We start from the raw sequence: 19,353 nt of genomic DNA on the forward strand, positions 1-19,353 counted from the left end.
ATGTCTCTTTAGCGAATAGTAGTATGTTCTACTCACAGGCCACAGCTGCAGGCTCTTGGACAGGTGGACACCACCAGGCATGGCTTTCTCCCTGGGAATGTGCCTCAAAATCTAATAAGGAGGCAGTTGATTGGTTCTGTCCTAATCAGCCCTGTCTCACCAAGTCAGAACAGTACTGTGGGTCAGTTCTGCAGTTAGCATGGTTTCCTCAAGGCAGAACTGAGGACAGCTCTTCTTTCCAAGGCCTCTGCCTTGCACCTCTGGTACTGTGAAAGCTAGCCAGAGGGACAGGGATTTCCTACTTAGAGGAAGCTTGCTTTGTGTGTTCTGTGTCCTCAGTGTGTGGCTGGATTTCTGTATTCTGTGTCTTCAGTGTGTGGCAGGATTTCTATGTTCTGTGTTGTCTACAGTGTGTGGCTGGATTTCTGTGTTCTGTGTCTACAGTGTGTGGCTGGATTTCCGTGTTCTGTGTCTTCAGTGTGTGGCTGGATTTCCATGTTCTGTGTCTTCAGTGTGTGGCTGGATTTCTGTGTTCTGTATCTATAATGTGTGGCTGGCATCTTCAGCGATAAGTTCATACCATCAAGTCCTGGTGGACAACCAATAACGGTGACCACAGGTTGTATTGTTTTAGAGACCTCCCTAGCCAACAATTTGAAGGAAGGTAGTCTCCACCTGGTATGGAACGTTTAATACCCTGTGGTGACTTCGAGGTGACACCTATACTGGATATCTCAATTCCAATTCCTTTTAAAATGTTATACCATCTAATAAGCTTACAAACCAGCAGGGTTTCAGTGTTTTTCATGTGCTCTGGCATTGGTTACTCCTCTCTCCTATGCCTTCTTCTTTGCACCCCACACCTTTCCGCTCTTAAATTCCCCTCCCCCCGTCCAGTCTCTGCATCCTGACGATTTTATGTGTTCTCTTCTTGTTCCCTTCAGGTCCCTCCCCCCACTGTTTAGCAGTCCTTTTCTATCTCTCGGCCTTCTATTATAGGCACTACAGGTTAAACACACTACTCAGAATCTGAACCAAGCCCACATGTTAGAGAGACTGTACAGCTCATCTCTCTACGCCTGGGCAGTTTCACCCAGTGTATTTTTAGTTCCATTTCCATACAAGTTTTATAATTCCAGTTCTGTCAATGAATAAAATTCCATCACGTTGGTGTTGTACATCTCCATTATCCATCCATTGATAGCTATCTAGACAGGGTCTATGTCCTGGCTCTCGTGACTAGATTAACAATGAATATGAATGCATGAGTATCTCCTTAGTATAATATAGATAGAGTTTTTGAGGTGTATTCTCATGAGTATAGCTGGGTCATATGTTTGTCTCTTTCTAGCTCTTTGAAGCATCTCCATACTGATTTATATAGTGTGTAAACCAGCTTACATACCTACAGATAGTATATATGATTCTTCTTTTCCTGTATCCTCACCAGTATTTATCATTATTTGCTTTCCTTTATTATAGGTATTCTGATTGTACTAAGATGAAACCTCAAAATAGTTTTATATTTCCTTGTGGTTAATGATGTGAATGTCATGCATGTTTGTATGACCGTGTTACTGGTTTGTACACGTGTGTGAGGTTCCTGAGGAAACCAAGTTAGGGCATCAGATCCCTTGCAGTTACAGGTGATTATAAATCACCTGGCTTGGGTGCTGGAAGCCAACTTGGATTCTCTCAAAGAGCAATATGTTCTGACCATCACTGAACTGTCTCTGCTACACACAGTAATTGCTTTTATGATCCCATTTCCTATCATGCAAAATTAATATCATGCATACTGGGTTTTATATTAGTGTGATGATTGTTAGAAACTGCATGCCATTTAGAAAATTTGTTCAATAATTCATTACCTTTACATCACTAATAGAACAACCTATATTTTATTAAATATGTAATTTATCTTGAAAATAATAGCTCTTAAATTTCTAACATTGAAGTACTACATATACATTATTTTAAGTGTATTATGGATACAATGTGGAAGAATCTGTTATTTTCTTTTCTACTGTGTTTTGTTTCATTCAACTAAAATAATTAAAATATATTAGAGGAAACATTGTTACTATATTGCATCTACCCCCTTCTCTAACTCTCCCTCCCCTCTCCTGTGTTTCCTAGGTCACTGCTCTGATAGAAATAACTATAATTGATGATAGTGAATTTGAACTCGTGGAGACATTCAGCATCGGCTTAACAAGTGTGACTGGTGGTGGCCGACTAGGGGATGATGCTGTAGTGACTGTTGCCATACCACCAAATGATTCTCCACTTGGAATATTTGCATTCGAAGAGAAGACTGTAAGTTAAATATAAAACATTTTCTGCCTGGAGAAAGAATCAAGCAGAAATCATTGAGTGACTTGTAATAAGCTAACACCTAGAGGACAGGAACTGTTTGAGAATGGTGTTTCTATAATCCTGTATTCTGAGGTAAACATTGTTATTATTTTGTGGTAATTCCAATCACATAAGATTTCTAGGAATATTGGCATATATGTAATATACTAATTGGTGTCTTCTAGTATACATGATTATTTTTAATTTAATTTAATTTTAATTGTAATTTAATTTTTAAAACTTGAACAGGGCTAGCTGCTTAAGTCTTCAACTGGTGAAAGCTTACAAAACACATTGGCTTATGACATCATTGCACTTGAACTTGTACACTGAAATCTGTATTTAAGCCACCCCTCATTTTATGGATAAGAATTATTTCATGGTTTGTTGTTCAGTTCTTCTGTTAGTAAAGACTTTTTCAGCTTGGGCATGCAGTTTATCTTAGCTGCTGTTATTAACATTATTATGCTAAACCTCACTTAAGCATGATTGGAGAATTTATCTACGAGCCTCTAGTTACTATTTGTCTTACTCCAAAAGTAACATTAGACAACCATGTCTTATTGTAATTTTTCGCAAAATTCGAATGAGTTGCTGTGTGTAGCATACGCACATGTAGGATTTGCATTCAGAAGTGCAGCTGATATTTTTATTCTTGGTAGAATTAGTACCGATTGTCACGCAGTCCTTGGCCTTTGCTTTCCTCATATCCTGTCTTTCTTACCACAAAGCATTTTACTCTGCAGTATGAACGTGAAACATAATATTGTGCACAGTGAGCGGTATTAATTGGTGACAGATTAGAAAGAAAACCGAAAACATTGAGAAAAGATTATTAATATAAACCAGACAAGATTAAAGTGCTCACAAGGGCAATGTGTAAGAACATAGACATGGGATATTACATGCATATTCAAAGCTAAGCAGAAAATATTCATGCAAGTTGTTTATAATTCATCCCTTTCTTCATTGTTATAAAATATTTCTGGTGCCTATGGAGTGACATGAACAGTACTTGGTGTGGAGGCAAAACACTTGAGTTAGATTTGAAACTCTTTTTATCCAAATATGTGTATGTGTCTGATCTTGGAATTTCTATGATTTCTCTGGGGCTTAAATAAAATGAACTGTGCAAAAAATAGCACAATAAAACTGTAATAAATACCAGTTATTTCCAAATCTCTCTTCTTGATTATAACATGGAGCCTAGTGAAAAAAAAACAGGCAAACAAACACAAAAACAAGACTCTGTTTGTTCTGTTTGTTTGGTAAGTTTCTGTGTTCAAAATGGAAAGCATTGTGTTACATTTCAAACCTGTATAACTGAGTAGTATGGATTTCCCTTGGCCTTTGCTGCCTAAAGTGAACATACATAATTCACTCATACCAGATCTTTTAATAAGAACTTAAGAATAAGAAATTCTACTGCTAGGAAATTCATATAGTGAGTTTTCTATAATAAGGGGGAAGGTGGCTCAGGAGAAGAGTCAAGGAGGGCTCCGAATTCAAATGCCAAGAGTACATAAAAGTCAAATCTGTAGTAGAAACATTTATAATCCCAGTACTGTCATGGTGTCTTATTAATTTTTCTGTAGCTGATAAGAGACACCATGACCAAAACAAACAAACAAAAAACAAAACCAAAAATAGGAAAAGAAGAAAAAGCAAAAAAACAAAACAAAACTTAGAAAAGTTGGAGACTTGCTTGTAATTCCCAAGGATGAGTCCCTGCCCATCACGGTGGTAATGAGGTAGCAGGCAGACAGGCATGGTGCTTCTGAGAGCTTATATCTAATTCACAAGCTGGAGGTAGAGAAATAGAGACCGGTCCTGGCATGAGGTTTTGAAACCTCAAAGCCAACCTCCCAGTGACATATCTTCTCTGAAAAGACCACACCTCCTCATCCTTCCTCAAACAGTTCCACTAACTAGGGACCAGATATTTAAATATATGAGCCTATAGGGTCCATTCTCATTCAAATCACAACACATGGAGAGGTGGAGGTGTGTGCAGAAAAGTCCTGGAAGTCTGTTGGTTAGCCAGCCTGGTGTATGCAGTGGCAGAGCAACAGAGAGAGCCTGTCCCAAGCAAGGTGGAAGGCCAGGACCAGTGCCCAGGGTGTACTCTGACTGCTGTGCTGCACAGTGGGACACGTACACCTGCTTTCACACACAGGAATGCACACACTCGTGCACAGTGAACACTCAAAAAATCTAAAGAATGAGAGAGGGGGGGAGAGGGAGAAAGAGGGAGAGACTATATGTTCAAAACTATTTTATTAATTTGGACTCTCTCTCCATCCCTCCAATCAAAATTGCTTTTAAAATACCTTCTCTTCCGATAGAGCCAACCAACTAAATAAAAATTTCAATGACCAAAGATGGTAAAAGACTGACCATTCAGAAGATAGTCTATAACTGCATTATTTGGGAAACCTATATGCTATAACAAAGAGTCCCCAAATCTCAGCTTATTTATTATAAGTGTTTGCCTCTTTATGCAAGAGTTTCACAGTAGTGTGCCTATTTTTCTGATAGCTGTGGACCCCTTTGCTCCAAGTGGCACCCCAGGCATAGGGTTCCTCCCATCTCTGCTTACTAGCTTTTTAAAGGCTCGGGGCATCTTCTCTGTTTTCCTACACATGGGAAAAGAGCAGATGTGGAGGATTGTGGGGCAGTTTGAGTGGACTAGCAGCTACAATCTCTTCTACCAATATCCTATTGACAATGCAGTCGCTTTGCTGCACCTAATTGCAAGAGAAATTTGAAATATCAAGTCGCCTAATGTCTAGGAAAGTAGAGAAGTGGGTCTGGAAGAAGCCTTTTCCCTGCCACCTGTTGGTACATCATGAATAGAATTTTAAATTCAAAACTACATTGATCACAAACAATGGATTATCTCTTCCATTTTTTTATGTGTTCACCTTACTGGATTTTATTTTTTTCAGGTAACGGTTGATGAATCCCTTTTGTCCGATGACCCGGATTCATATGTGACACTGACAGTCATCCGGTCCCCAGGAGGGAAAGGAGCTGTCTCCATTCACTGGGCTCTAGAAGAGAAGGCCAAAAATGCTCTCAGTCCTTGGAACGGGACACTTCTCTTTGATGAGGTACAGTCAGGCTCCATTTCCTGTAACTTTTTCTTCTTTTTCACAGACTAGTGTAGTTTAGGAATTCACATGCTAGTGTTCAATATTATTTCTGTTTTCTTTAATTCATGTGCACAGAGAGGAAGTGGGAGGAGAAAAGGAAAGAGGGAGAGGGGAGGAAGGAGGGTATCTGATTGCAGATTCAGACCCCGTCTCTGTAACACAGTCCCAAGCATCTTTCACATTCCCCTACTGCCTGAACAGCTCGAGTCACCCAGACCACCCAAACATCAGTGCGTCATTCCTAATGCCAACCTTTCTGCGGCCATTACATACATTTTATCACTGAGTCGGATTTTCTGTTTACTTTTGAATTTGCATTTTTACCATCCTAAGTGTGAAGAACTTTCACAATGAGTCAAAACATTGATAGTGCAAATCTTTAAGACAATGTCAAATCTACAAACATCTAGCCAACGTGTTAAATGCACGCCATAGTCACATAATGTGAAAGAGAATCTCAAACTTACAGACTTACATTTTGAAAGCCGTTGACACTTTGATAACACGATTGAGATACCGCCTCAGGCATCCACCGCAGAGATGTGAGGTAGGACACACTCAGGAGGACTGTCTCTGCTCTTGGCACGGCTGTCCTTCTTCTCATTAGTCATCTTTGCCTTCTGCCCGCTCCTGCTACCCTCGCACCCCTGTGCCTCTGAAAAGAGCACCCAGGTTCTCTCTTGCAGTGTCAACCTTTGGATGTGCTGCTCTCGACAGCTCCTTCCCTTTCCCATCAGTTCTCTGCCTCCACTTCACAGTGTGCAGCTTCATGTGGATGAGAATTGGTTTTGCAGTCTCATCTTTAAGATTGTCAATCACCTATAGTCATGTGTAGTATATAGAGCTATTATGATGAATCCAAGTTTACAGAGAATGTATTTTTTTTAATTATGTGAGAGCTTCTAGAAAAATATGAAGTCTTGCCTGTATCTCATGGGAAGCCCCTAAGTCCTGGGGTGCAGTGGTGCCCCCTCCCACTGTGTTCTCGTGGGAAGCCTCGAAGTCCTGGGGTGCAGTGGTGCCCTCTCCCACTGTGTTCTCGTGGGAAGCCTCGAAGTCCTGGGGTGCAGTGGTGCCCCCTCACTACCGTCATCTTAGTCTCTTGTTCATTTGTGCCCCTGTGGTGTCTACACACTTGAAGAAGGAACATCTTACCCAATCAGCCCACTGTCAGTCCAGCTCAGAGTCTCTTCCATGTTTATGTTTTTATTAAGTAAAACAAACAAATGGCTACGTGCTCTTGGTATGAACTGCAGAAGTTCAGAGGGATGGAAAAGAAGCAAAATCCCTCCACTCCTCTTGTGACGACCGCTATTGATAGTTTCTTTCAAAGCATATGTACCTTCTTCCACACACGAAATTTATGCTCAGCATCTGTTCTGTAAGTTGTTGCTGTATATTACAATTTAAATTAAACATTTACTTTCCATGCTAACCAAATTGCATTTAAACCTTGATTAAAGCTGGGTGGTGGTTGCAAACACCTTTAATCCCAGTACTTGGGAGGCTGATGCAGGCAGATCTCTGTGAATTTGAGTGTGATCTGGTCTACAGCATGAGTTCTAGGACAGCCAAGGCTACACAGACAAACCCTATCTCAAAAAAACAGAACAAAACAAAAACAGCAACAAAATCTTGGGTGAATGCATCGTGTTGTTCAGCATTTACTGCTAACCCTCCCCACTTCTACAACCTCTTTGTACCGTCATGGCTTTGGGAGTTCAGAGATTAATATCTGTCCTTCCGTTCTCACCACTTGCTGTGTGCTGTATTCTCTGAAGTTCTTTCCTGCCTGCTTTTGTGCTATGACAGATTTCCTTTTAGCTATGCTTCTCTTGTAATATAGGAAGGAACCACAGGCAAATTTTACATCTAGTGAGACTAACTGCAATCTTCTTCCTACTATTGAGCACTGTGTGGAGCTAAGTAAATTTGTTAATGTTGATCACATTTGGTTCTCAAAGTACAAAATGAGAGCAGCAATGTTTGACCAGGCAAGTCCTAAGGACTATGGGAAATATTCTTTGTGAGCAGGCTGATATCCTGAGACTTCGAAGTACTTAATAAAATAGATGATATTTACAAAGAGTTAATGAAAATGGCCGTTTCCTCTCAATGTAGCGAGACCCATTTTCCCTCCATTGTGTGCTTAAGATTTAATAACTTTGAAGTTGCAAAGCCAGTAATAGTTTGTATTTCTGCCTCTCTGAAATCACCTACAGTGGTCATCCCCAAGCTGCTGCTCCCATAGAGCTTTTGTGTAGAATATAAATAATAAAAATTCATGGGAATCTTTGCCCTGAAAGGATATAAAATCAAATATCAAACATCTTTGAAAATTCTTGATTGAATTAAGGAGAATTTTTTGAGGGGTTAGGTGAGATTTGTTTTGTTTTGTTTTTTTAAGAAACTTTGTACTTAAGTAAATTTTGAATCCCTAGTAGAGGTTTTCTGACCTCATCTTCCCCATTGGCTTTTCGTGCCAGAGCCGTTGTTATCAGTTATAACAATGTGTAACTGCTGGAGTGTCCGCCTGTCTCTCCTCTTACTGGCTTTTAATTCTATTGAGAACTGGAGACTCTGTGACATGAAAAGTTGCCTTCCAGGTTTCCTAGAAGGCAGTGTGAGTACACAGAATATCGTAGATTCTTATGATTCACGAAAGCGTTGTTAGTACTTCTGCATTTGCGGATTCGTATTCCTTGGTCAGCAAGCCTGATGTTTTCACAGTCATTTGCTGACACAGGCAGAGTGATAGAAAATTCAGTTTTATATCCTGTGCACTCTTGCTGAGGGAAGACAGAATGGAGTCATTTCCACCTCATGACGCAAACAAATGTCCTCTTCATAGAATATGTTTAAAGTCATTTTCCTCATCTGTGGATTCATAATTTCTCTGTTTAAAGTGAGTCCCATTGTAGCGCTGTGATCTTTTGTTTTGAGCATCAGGAAGGCAGTTACACAACATGAACAGCAAATGCCATATGTGTGCGACATTAACTGCACTCAGGTGTGAGCTGTGGTTCTTATTTAACACAAAAACATGTTAAAGCAACTCTAGGTTTCAAATAACAGTCATATATCTAGTAACAACCAAAAAGTACCCCAAAGTCGATTTGAGACTGCAAATGAGTTTTGGAGAACAGACAAACTTACTGTCTAAGGATGGACAGTGTCTGGGGCACCTCAGAGAAACATCTGAATGCACAGATAAGGGTGTGCAAGAATACCTGTGGTGGTATTTATTAAAGTAGTAAGTAAGCTAGCAGTTAGATGAACATGAATGCGCCCATGCAAACAGTGGAGCCTCCGTAATAATCCAAGGATAAATGGGCTCCACAGAGGGAAACACAGGGGGAAACACAGATGGCTACAGCAGCATGAGGTACCACAGGGCAACTTAAGAGGTGGAGAGTCATCTAACAAAGTGGAAGGCAGGCCTCAAAGGAGAGTTAAAGAGAGACAAGCAGAATATAAAAAAGAAGAGCTATGTGCTCTCCAGTAGGGATATCATTGATACATAAAGTTAGTATATTTGTGACAACGTTAAAGATAAAAATTCCTATCAGGAAAATGTAAAATATCCGGGAATATGTTCAGTAAGAAACAAGAGGTACGTGGAAACAGATAAATGATGACCTGTAAGGAAGCACTGGGCTTCCAGAGAGACTCCAGAGTCTCCTGCTGTGACTTTCATGCAGGATTGCCAACCAGGAAGGCACCACCAAAACGACCACTGGGGAAGCCAGGGCTGTGGGCAGCAGACATCCCAAGAACTGTGCAAGGGAATGATCTCTCCCTTGAGTGCAGGGCACGGTGTCTTGTGTGTATCAGCCCTGTGGCCTTGGTCTCTTTGGGATGGGAACAGTTAGCTCTACAAGTTTGGGTTTTCAATGATGGAAATTTTTCAATAAACTTAAGAGTTAATTTTTTCTCACTTTTCTTTTCAAGAAACTAAAATAAAATTTGTAGTTAAGATAATTTTTACATTGCAGTTCTTCCTGCATAGAATTCCGAATTATAGGTGACAAAATGGGCTCTTACACAGTTTATGTGCGTAAATATTATTTTTCTAATGAGAACATTCAAAATTTGATTTCGTTACTATTTTTTGAAACTGTTTCCTCTAATTTAAATGCTATAGAATGAATACCAAAAGGTCATTGCGTTGCGTACCCTTCAAGACAGCACACTGAAGGAGGATAGGCGCTTCACCATTGAGCTGACAGGAACTGATGAGATAGAAATATCTCCAATCAAAGGTAGGAAAAATTCACATAATTTTCTAAATTAAATGTATCCAAAAACCAGTAGTTACAAAGATAGGCAGTGCTGGGTTTTGTAATTTTTAAAAGCGTACTTTAATGTAAGTATATATTTATCTGTCTTATAGGCAAAGTTCTTAAAATTAAAAAGGCGTGCGATGGTGGTGCATGCCTTTAATCCCAGCACTCGGGAGGCAGAGGCAGGCGGATATCTGTGAGTTGGAGACCAGCCTGATCTACAGAGCTAGTTCCAGGACAGGCTCCAAAAGCCACAGAGAAACCCTGTCTCAAAAAACCAAAAAAAAATCAAAATAAATAAATAAAATTAAATTAAAATTGTAATAGAATACTTTCAATTTATACAGTATATGATCAAACATCATATACTTAGGGATTTTATGTTTGTTTTAATGTAAAGCTGTTCATTATAGTATTGTTAATATAATGAAATATGAGCACTAAATGATTAAACAGTAGTGAGCCGTTGAATAGTTAGTATTGAATGAGTAGTGTCTTGGCCTATCAAAAGGCCAAGGCAATTTCTTTATGCAACCAATGAAAGCAACACATAGACAGAAGGACCACCTACACCAGCAAAAATCTTTTCATTACATCAAAATAAAGAATAATTAATTTTTAAGTTGAAAATTGTGTGTGTGTTCATGTGGGTATGTGCATGGGAGTGAAGTGTGTATGCAGGGCAGAAGAACTGATCTCACCAGGGCTTCTGTTACTTTGAGTTATGAGCTGCCCTACAAGAGTTGTGAGCTGAACTCAGGTCTTCAGTAAAAACGCTACATACTCTCTTAAATGCTGAGCCATGTGCCTAGCCCCAAGAATTATTATTTTATGTCTTTATAGTAATCATATAGTGCATAATTTAAAAACCACATGAAGTGTGATTATTATAGCTTATATATCTATTTCTATCTAAAATTAATCACTTGACCATTTAAAATTTTCGTAAACAGGTATCCATGTTCTTAGATCTTTATAGGAAAGACAAGTCTTTAATTATTTCATTTTGCTATGAATAATATAACAACAGAAAGGATGAGAAGTTCTAAAATAGAAATGATTGTTCTACGGTCCTTTTATAACATTGAGACTCATGCTAAACAAGTCTCTGAGACTGCCAGTGGGTGCTGTGCCCAGGGTCGTTCTCAGAAGTGTATATAACACTAAGGTAGTTGGTTACTCTTCCTGCATTTTAGTCCATGGTATTGGGCAACCTGTGAAATAGTCCTATCGAGACACCATATCCTGCATAAGTTTTAAACTAGGTCAGTGACATCTCATGAGAGTGACAGGGCTGGTGTTGCACAGGATGACTCTGCACAAAGTAGGAATATATCCATGGGGCAGGGTACACCCGGAATCAGCATAACAAAGCCTATGTGTGTCTGTCCCATTGCAGCAGGGTACACCCGGAATCAGCATAACAAAGCCTATGTGTGTCTGTCCCATTGCAGCAGGGTACACCGGAATCAGCATAACAAAGCCTATGTGTGTCTGTTCCATTGCAGCAGAGTACACCCGGAATCAGCATAACAAAGCTTATGTGTGTCTGTCCCACTGCAGCAGGGTACACCCGGAATCAGCATAACAAAGCCTATGTGTGTCTGTCCCACTGCAGCAGGGTACACCCGGAATCAGCATAACAAAGCCTATGTGTGTCTGTCCCATTGCAGCAGGGTACACCCGGAATCAGCATAACAAAGCCTATGTGTGTCTGTCCCACTGCAGCAGGGTACACCCGAAATCAGCATAACAAAGCCTATGTGTGTCTGTCCCATTGCAGCGTACTTACAGATGACAAAGCACCCTTGGTTTCATTAAGCCATTGCAAGGAATGCAAATGCGCAATAATCTGTTCATGTTTTTGGTTTTGTTTCCTATGAAATTCCAGTGTGTGCTCCTGGAAATAATCCCCATCAAAGTACGGTTAAGTTGTTATATATATTCTCAAATTATTAGATGATTTAATTGACATTTCAATAATTGTAAGTGATCAGCTTCTTGACTAGTAGTCAGGAAATTAAAAGTTAAGAAAGGGCCCTCAAGAATCCCACTGACAAGGCCACACAGCCAAAGCAGTAGGGTGAACACTGTAGGAGCAGTTCAGGCATGCGGTAGAGGAGAGCTTGCTTATCCAGAGAGTGGGGCTTTTGCCAAGTGTCTGCTGGCTGTTTCTGCAAGTGTGATCATGGGAAACTCTTCAGATGCTCCAGTGCCTCCGTGTGCCTTTCAACCCTCCTAGTGAAAGGTGGCTATCAGAGCAAACCTGCTGGTATTGCCATCTTAGTTTAATTGGTGTGTGTGTGTGTGTGTGTGTGCATTTACATGTTTGCATCAAAATGGACTATATGATCTAACTTAGGCAGTGCATCGATAATCATTCGAGGAGATAACGCCGCATCAGAAGTGGGGATTGCTTCATCATCTAGACACGTCATGATTGGGGAACCCTCAGCAACATATAATGGCACTGCCTTCATCAGGTGAGGATTTTAGGAACTTTTTCTTTATTTAATTTAATTAGCCTAGAGCAAGGGATCTCAGCCCACATAACAGATATTTACATTACAATCAAAACAGTAGCAAAATTACAGTTATGAAGTAGCAACAAAATTATTTTACTGTTGGGAATTCACCACATATGAAGAACTGTGTTAAAGGTCACATCATTAGGAAGATTAAGAACACTGCCTTGATCACCATTCTCAAGCATGCATAATACTCATTACCACATTATGTCCTGGTAAGAATTGTGTGGAGAATAGAACAACCCTCAAGCCAAAATTAAAATCTCTACCCAAGCTGTCTTGTAGCTAGAACACAAGTAGTCTTGTTCTTTTAGGGATGAACTGCACAGCCCACAGCCAGGAGCACCCACGGGGATAAAATCGGCAGCCTCATCGGGCACTGCATCCACGCTGAGTCACTCCCTCCGTATGCACTACACAGTATAGAGCTTTTATCCCAATTCTCGGCAGCTGTCTGTGATCTGAGGCCAGCCTGGTCTACATAGCAAAGTCCAGGGCACATAGGGCTGCATAGTGTGAGATCCTGCATCCAAAAATTCCCAAATGTAGAAAAGTATGGTAAATCAAAGCAAAATTGCATTTATTTCAGGAGTAAACATATATATTTATTGATCAAAAGGTTTGCTTCATGTATTCTTGAGGTGAAAAGAAGATAAGCTAATTTAAGTAATTGTTACAGAGAAAAACATTTGATGAATTTAGCAGCAAAAACTGACTTAAGCAAAAAAAAATGTAAACTTAAGTTTTCAATATAGCATAGCATAGCTACAAGTTTTAAAACCCTTCTTTTTTAGTCAGGAAGAGCACCAAGGTGCAGTCTTCTCCTGCTAGCAAGTTCTAAGGGTATGAATTAGTTTGACAGTACCAAGATATAACATATGTTGTATACAGATATTAAACATTAAAAAGTTAACGATTGTAAGTGGAAAAGTTTTGTGGATGGAAAACCTAGAAATTCAGCACATAGCATCATTAAGCTGCTAATTCATTAAGACTCCTGGTCAACCCGTGGGAGGCCTGCCCTTTCAGAAAGGAGGCCAAGGAGGAGTAGTGGGGGGTTGGTAGATGGGAGGTGGGGGAAAGGAAATTGGGGTTGGCGTGTAAAATAAATGAAAACAGTATTAAAAAATAGTTCACTAATTTCACAACAATTTTATGCTCACACAAAAATGAGGGGAGTTACTAAAATTTTCCACATTGAAAAAGATGATTAGCCAACAGGTCTACGTAAAAGATTTGGTTGCATTTCCAGCTAATAAATTAACAGAAAGTCACTTCCAGCAAAAGGCTTAAGAGCGCCTGCTTCTAAGTCCACCTCACAACTGAGTCAGTGTCACTGGGGCAGGCTCGACTCCACATTTTCTTCCGAGAAACGAAGCAGCAGTTACCAGTGCAGTAGCTGGGCTGGGCCGGAGATTTTCTTATGCTGCTGTCTGAAGTCCATACCTGGTCTGGACTTCCTCCTTTCCATGCGGCTGCTCAGGTGTTTCTGTTCTTCAGAGGACCTGTTAGGCTTCTTCTCCTAGTCGATGTGGATGTGAAACAAAATTCATAAATGCTGATTTTTGTTTCTTTAAACCTTCAGGTTTAGTGTTCATTTTTGTCGATGTAGACATATGCTAGTTTAGGGATTATAACATTTCTCCCTTGGAATTCTAAGACTTTTGCCTGGTTTACAATTGATCGGCAAGGTTATTTAAAAGCATGGTATTCTTGAGATGAGTGAAAATTGGTTGAAAGGCACAGAAAATATTTAGGGAATACCATGAGTTAAAAATGTACTAAATGTATATCCATGTATTGTAGCCTTGTTCGTGGCCCAGGGGTCTCAGGGGAGATCACGGTGTACTGGAGGCTAGTTCCTCCTTCCTTGGGGGAGTTTGCTGAAACGTCAGGACAGCTAACAATGCAGGACGGACAGTCTGAGGCTACCGTAGTCATTCAGGTACCAGTGTGACTGCCATCTGTTAGCCCGCGTGCGTGTGTGTGTGTGTGCGTGTGTGTGTGTGTATGTGTGTGTGTGTTTGTGTGTGTGCATGAGTGTGTGTGTGTGTTTGTGTGTGTGCATGAGTGTGTGTGTGTGTTTGTGTGTGTGTATGTGTAGAATCGGAGGGAGGTTACAGAGTCCGTGGCTGTTTCTGTGGATAGGACACTTCCTTACATTATGCCTTTTTTTTGTTTTTGTAACTTCCCCAGGCTCTGAATGACGACATCCCTGAGGAGAAGTGTTCCTATGAGTTTCAGCTGACTGGAGTCAGTGAGGGTGGGGCACTGAATGAATCCAGCGTCACCGCCAGTGTCACCATGGTGGCCAGTGATGACCCTTATGGCCGGTTCTCATTTTCACATGAGCAGCTTCGAGTCTCAGAAGCAGCGCAGAGGGTATGGCGCTGGCAGCTTCAGCTCTTACTGCTCCTTTTGTTTGTAGTGTGCTGAGCAGACATCAAAATGCTTTTGATGTTTCTTTTCTAAAGCTTTCCCCCAATGGATTAATTTCTTTCTGATATCATTATTATAACATGTAATTTCTATAAATGTATAGAGTTAAATTTAATTCCAGCATAATCCCAGTAAAAAGAATCTTTAATTAGAGATGATTTGTTCAGTGGATTAAACACTCAAATTAAACAGGTAAGCGATTTTCTTCCAGGTTAATGTCACAGTTGTCCGCTCCGGTGGCTCTTTCGGACGCGTGCGAGTCTGGCATGAGACTGATAGCCACACGGCCAAGGCAGGCTGGGACTTCGTTCCCGCATCAGGGGAGCTCCTCTTCGAAGCCAGAGAGACGGCGAAAAGTCTGCATGTTGAAATCCTTGACGACGACCTTGCTGAAGGCCCGGAGGAGTTTGCTCTCTCCCTTACAAAAGTGGACCTCCAGGGAAGGTAAAGGAAAGGAAATGGGGGCGTGAGGAGAAAGCAAGGGGGGAAAGACATTGGGCCAGGACTGAACAGAGAAATTAAGACAGACTGCAACTTTCCTAATTTTCTGGACTTTACTCCCCTACCTCCATGCTGAGAGAGCATGTTCCTGTTCTGTGCCTTTGTCCGGCAAAGCCAGGGAATTGCTGGGGCATCTCAGCTCCTGTGGCATTAGCCCAGCTGTTTTCCAGGGCAGCGCTCATCTGGGGTGGCCCTTCTGGACCCCTGAACGAGTGGAGTGGGAAGCAGATGTCTTTGGTATACCAAAGTCTCTGCTGCCTTCCCGGTGGGTCAATGAGATCGATCCTTGCCCAATAGCAGTTTAAACTGGGGAAAAAAATCGAATGGTAGTTGACAAAACTTGTGCAGCATGTTTTCAATAAAGAATCAAAATTCATCATATTGAGGCTTGTGTCTTCTCCGAAGCTGGCTTAATTGACAAAGTAGGAGACATGACTAACACAGTGAACTGCTCTGGTTGACTCAGTCATCCCTGTTCAGTCTACAAAGGGCCCAGGAGGGGACCTTTTCCTAGAACAATGCATGAATTCAGAGAAGACTGGAAGTTTTCTTATGGATTAGAATATATATCCATTAGTTACATACTGTCTTCAAGTTCCTATAACTGCAACGAAATACCATGACCAAAAAGGCAAGTTGGGGAGAAGAGGGTTTATTTATCTTATATGACCATATTACTGTTTATCATTGAAGGAAGTCAGGACAGGTGCTAAACAGGTCTGGAACCAAAAGGCAGGAGCTGAAGCGGTGGCCATGGAGGGCTTGCTCCTCATGACTTGCTCAGTCTTCCTTCTTACAGAATTCAGGACCACCAGCCCAGGCATGGCACCACTCACATGGCCTGGGCCCTCCCCATTGATCACTAAGTGAGAAAATACTTTATAGCTGGATCTCATGGAGGCATTTCCTCAGCTGAGGCTCCTTCTTCTCTGATGACTCTAGCTTGGGTCAGGTTGACACACAAACCAGCCAGTGCACATATAAATTTTCACAACTCAGTATTTCACTCAGAAGCATATGCAGAGTGTGCATTCTTAGCCTTAGAGAGCTAAGTCTTCCATCTTCAAGAAATGATTCAGTGCCTGGCAGTGGGAATTCAGTCCCTTCCCTTGCTCAGTCTTGCTTCCCTGAAGGCAGTGTGGAAAGAGCAGCTCCCCACCTGGGCCAGCGTGTTTGCGACTTTGATGAGCTAGGACTTAGAGATTTTGCTATCTTGACTACTCTTTCAGAGATAAATTTCCATGTGAATTGTGGGAAACAGTCTTTGCTTGCCGATAATTACTAGGCTTCCTTTGACACGAAGGGGGCAGTAGAATACGGTGCACTTCCTGTACTGCCTCTCGGTAGACAACTGGTGCTTTGGTGGGACTTCTGTTGTCCAGGCAGTCCACGGCAGATCTGGTGCCGAGGAGCGCAGTTACTCCTCCCATTTAGTGTTTCAGCGTGTGCTGCTCTAAGTTCGCTTCGCCGGCGATCGTATTTAGCAGATCTCAATATTTCAGTATAAGATGAACCTATGAGCACCACCTAAAAATTTGGGAATTGAAGGAAGGATTGGAACTGTCATGTATTTTTTAAAAAATTCTTTCACTTCAGGAATTGAAATGCCATAAGGACCTGGAAGTCCAAGCTCGTTGATGGGAGTGACATCAGTCTGAGTCTTTTGCACAAATAGGTTGTTGTTATTCAAATAAGCTGAGGACTGGATTGGAAGATATTGATTATAATTAATTGCATTGCCTTGTAGCCTTATTATTTTTATTTTGCCCAAACTTGTAATTTTATACTAGCCTTTATTTTATGTAAGCGCCGATACTTGGGAGCCACATAAAAACCTTGCTTCACACCAGACAGCTTAAGTTCGTTCCAGCTCTGGGGTAGAGCATTTGCCTAGCATGCGTAAGGCCGTGATTTCACTGTGCAGTACTGCACTAGGTATAGGAGCTAGAAAGACCGCTATATTCATGGTACACATGCGCATGCTTGTTATCTTGTTATGTTTTCATTTTGTTTCCTATGACTCTGGAAGAGGCTATGATTTTACCATCCAAGAGACTGGACTTCAGCTAGATCAGCCTCCTGTAATTGGAAACGTCTCCATTGTTCAGATCATAATCATGGAAAATGATAATGTGGAGGGCGTCATTGAATTTGACCCGAAGTACACGGCCATCTCAGGTAAGCTTACTCGGCTGGTCCTAATGATCACAGCATTCTCTCTGAGTTTTTATATGTACTCTTTTGTATGATCACAAAATATCCCTACATTAAAAATTATTTTCAGTTACTTTTAGGGAGTCTTGCATCTCTGTATTTTGCTAGGAGAATAATTGGTGTTTAAACTTCAAGGATGATTCAAATATGTCTGTTTATAGCATCGTTAAGGGGCTGGAAAGATGACTCAGTGGTTAAGGCTGCTTGATGCCTGTCTTAGCTGGATTTCTATTGCCAAGATAAAGCCCCCTGGCCAGAGCAGCTTGAGGAGGAAAGGGTTTACGGCATCTTCTGGCTGCAGTCCATCATCCAGGAGTCTGGGAGGGAACTCAAGGCAGGAACCTGGAATGGGGAGCTGATCCCGAAGCCGTGGGGGACACTGCCTGCTGACCATCCTCCTGGCTTGCTCAGTTTGCTTTCTTATCCCATCTGGGACTCCCTTGCCCAGGGGTGACCTCACTCATGCTTGGGTCTCACATATGTATCATTAATTAAGATAGCACCCCACAGGTTTGCCTACAGGCCAGTCTTATGGAGCTATCTTTTCAATTAATATTCTCTCTTCCCAAAAACCAAACTACACGCCACTCTCGCAAAACACTGGAGTTTGGTTTCCCACATCCACATCTGGCTGCTCAAAACTGCCAGGAACTCCAGCTCTAGGGGATCTGATGCCCTCTTCTGGCCTTGCATATTCAAAGACACATTTACATGAATAAAAATTAAATAAATCTAGTTTTTAAAAAAGAAAAACTTTCATGTTTATGTAAATTAATTTGGTATGATCATAGCTTAGTGTCTACTTACTCTCTGGTGAATATCACCATCGAAATGAGCATTCTCCTGTGCTGTAGCTGCAGATCAGACCTAGGCCTGGTCAAGGCTTCAGCCCCTCTCTCAGGCTTGCCCAGGGCCGCAGTTCCCTTATGTGCTATCAGGACATAAAATGCTTGGTTACATTCCTTTCTGGGCAGAAAGAGAGGACTACCTTTCTAGAATACGCTTCTGTTCAATGGCAAAATGTAAATATCATTTAGAAGTAAGGTGGGTGGTGGCGCACGCCTTTAATCTGGCACTCAGGAGGCAGAGGCAGGCGGATCTCTGTGAGTCCAAGACCAGCCTGGTCTACAGAGCAAATTCTAGGACAGCCAGAGCTACACAGCGAACCCTGTCTAAACAAAAATTAAAAAATATACATAATTTAAAAATAAACGTATTACCTCGTTTTTGCAAATCGTTCATGGGCTCCATCGCCTCTCCTCAGACTCCTTGTCTAGCTGTCTTAAACCCTGAACAGAACCCCCTCCTGCATGCTTTCTCTGGACTTTTTGGATAAGCCGTGGCTTATTACTTAAACTATTTTGTGAGTTTCAACCCATTACTGATAAAGTGATGTTGCTTGTTTGCATTAAGAAATAAATACGATTTTTTTCTATTTGCCCATTTCTCAATAATTTACTGCTTCGGGGAGGAATTTTTGCTAGGAAATACTTTTTAAAATTTGAATCTGAATTTTGGAATTGAAATCAAACATGAATATTGGTATTTTCCAATTTTCTCTGGTCAACATTACAATAGTTTATATATGTAGATTTAAAAATATTCATACAAGGGATATCAAGATAGCCCAGTGGGTAAATGCATTTGCTGCCAAGCCTGAAAGCTGAAATCAAACCTGGAAACCCAGCTGGAGGAAGAAGGGATCTGGCCTCTGAGTACCACACATGTGCCATGTATGCAAATATAAGTATGTATCTGTATATACACATGCACATATGCACATTAGCGCACGCACACACACATATACACACACACGTGCACATTAGCGCACGCACACATATGTATATGTACACACACACAATATAAATGTGAAAG

At 41.1% G+C, this 19,353-nt stretch overlaps 1 protein-coding gene across 1 annotated transcript in view; it reads left to right on the plus strand.

Moving 5' to 3' along the window:
• The window catches only part of Adgrv1 (adhesion G protein-coupled receptor V1), a 532,771-nt gene that overhangs the window by 161,268 nt on the left and 352,150 nt on the right, over nt 1-19,353 (plus strand). Inside the window, exons 58-65 of the mRNA XM_075976408.1 lie at nt 2,140-2,319; nt 5,307-5,471; nt 9,658-9,775; nt 12,159-12,279; nt 14,131-14,269; nt 14,521-14,706; nt 14,975-15,207; nt 17,294-17,442. Coding sequence (XP_075832523.1) covers nt 2,140-2,319; nt 5,307-5,471; nt 9,658-9,775; nt 12,159-12,279; nt 14,131-14,269; nt 14,521-14,706; nt 14,975-15,207; nt 17,294-17,442 — 1,291 coding nt within the window. The remainder of the gene's footprint in view (nt 1-2,139; nt 2,320-5,306; nt 5,472-9,657; nt 9,776-12,158; nt 12,280-14,130; nt 14,270-14,520; nt 14,707-14,974; nt 15,208-17,293; nt 17,443-19,353) is intronic.

The sequence above is a fragment of the Microtus pennsylvanicus genome, chromosome 6 (genome assembly GCF_037038515.1).
Source record: "Microtus pennsylvanicus isolate mMicPen1 chromosome 6, mMicPen1.hap1, whole genome shotgun sequence".
Classification (NCBI taxonomy): domain Eukaryota; kingdom Metazoa; phylum Chordata; class Mammalia; order Rodentia; family Cricetidae; genus Microtus; species Microtus pennsylvanicus.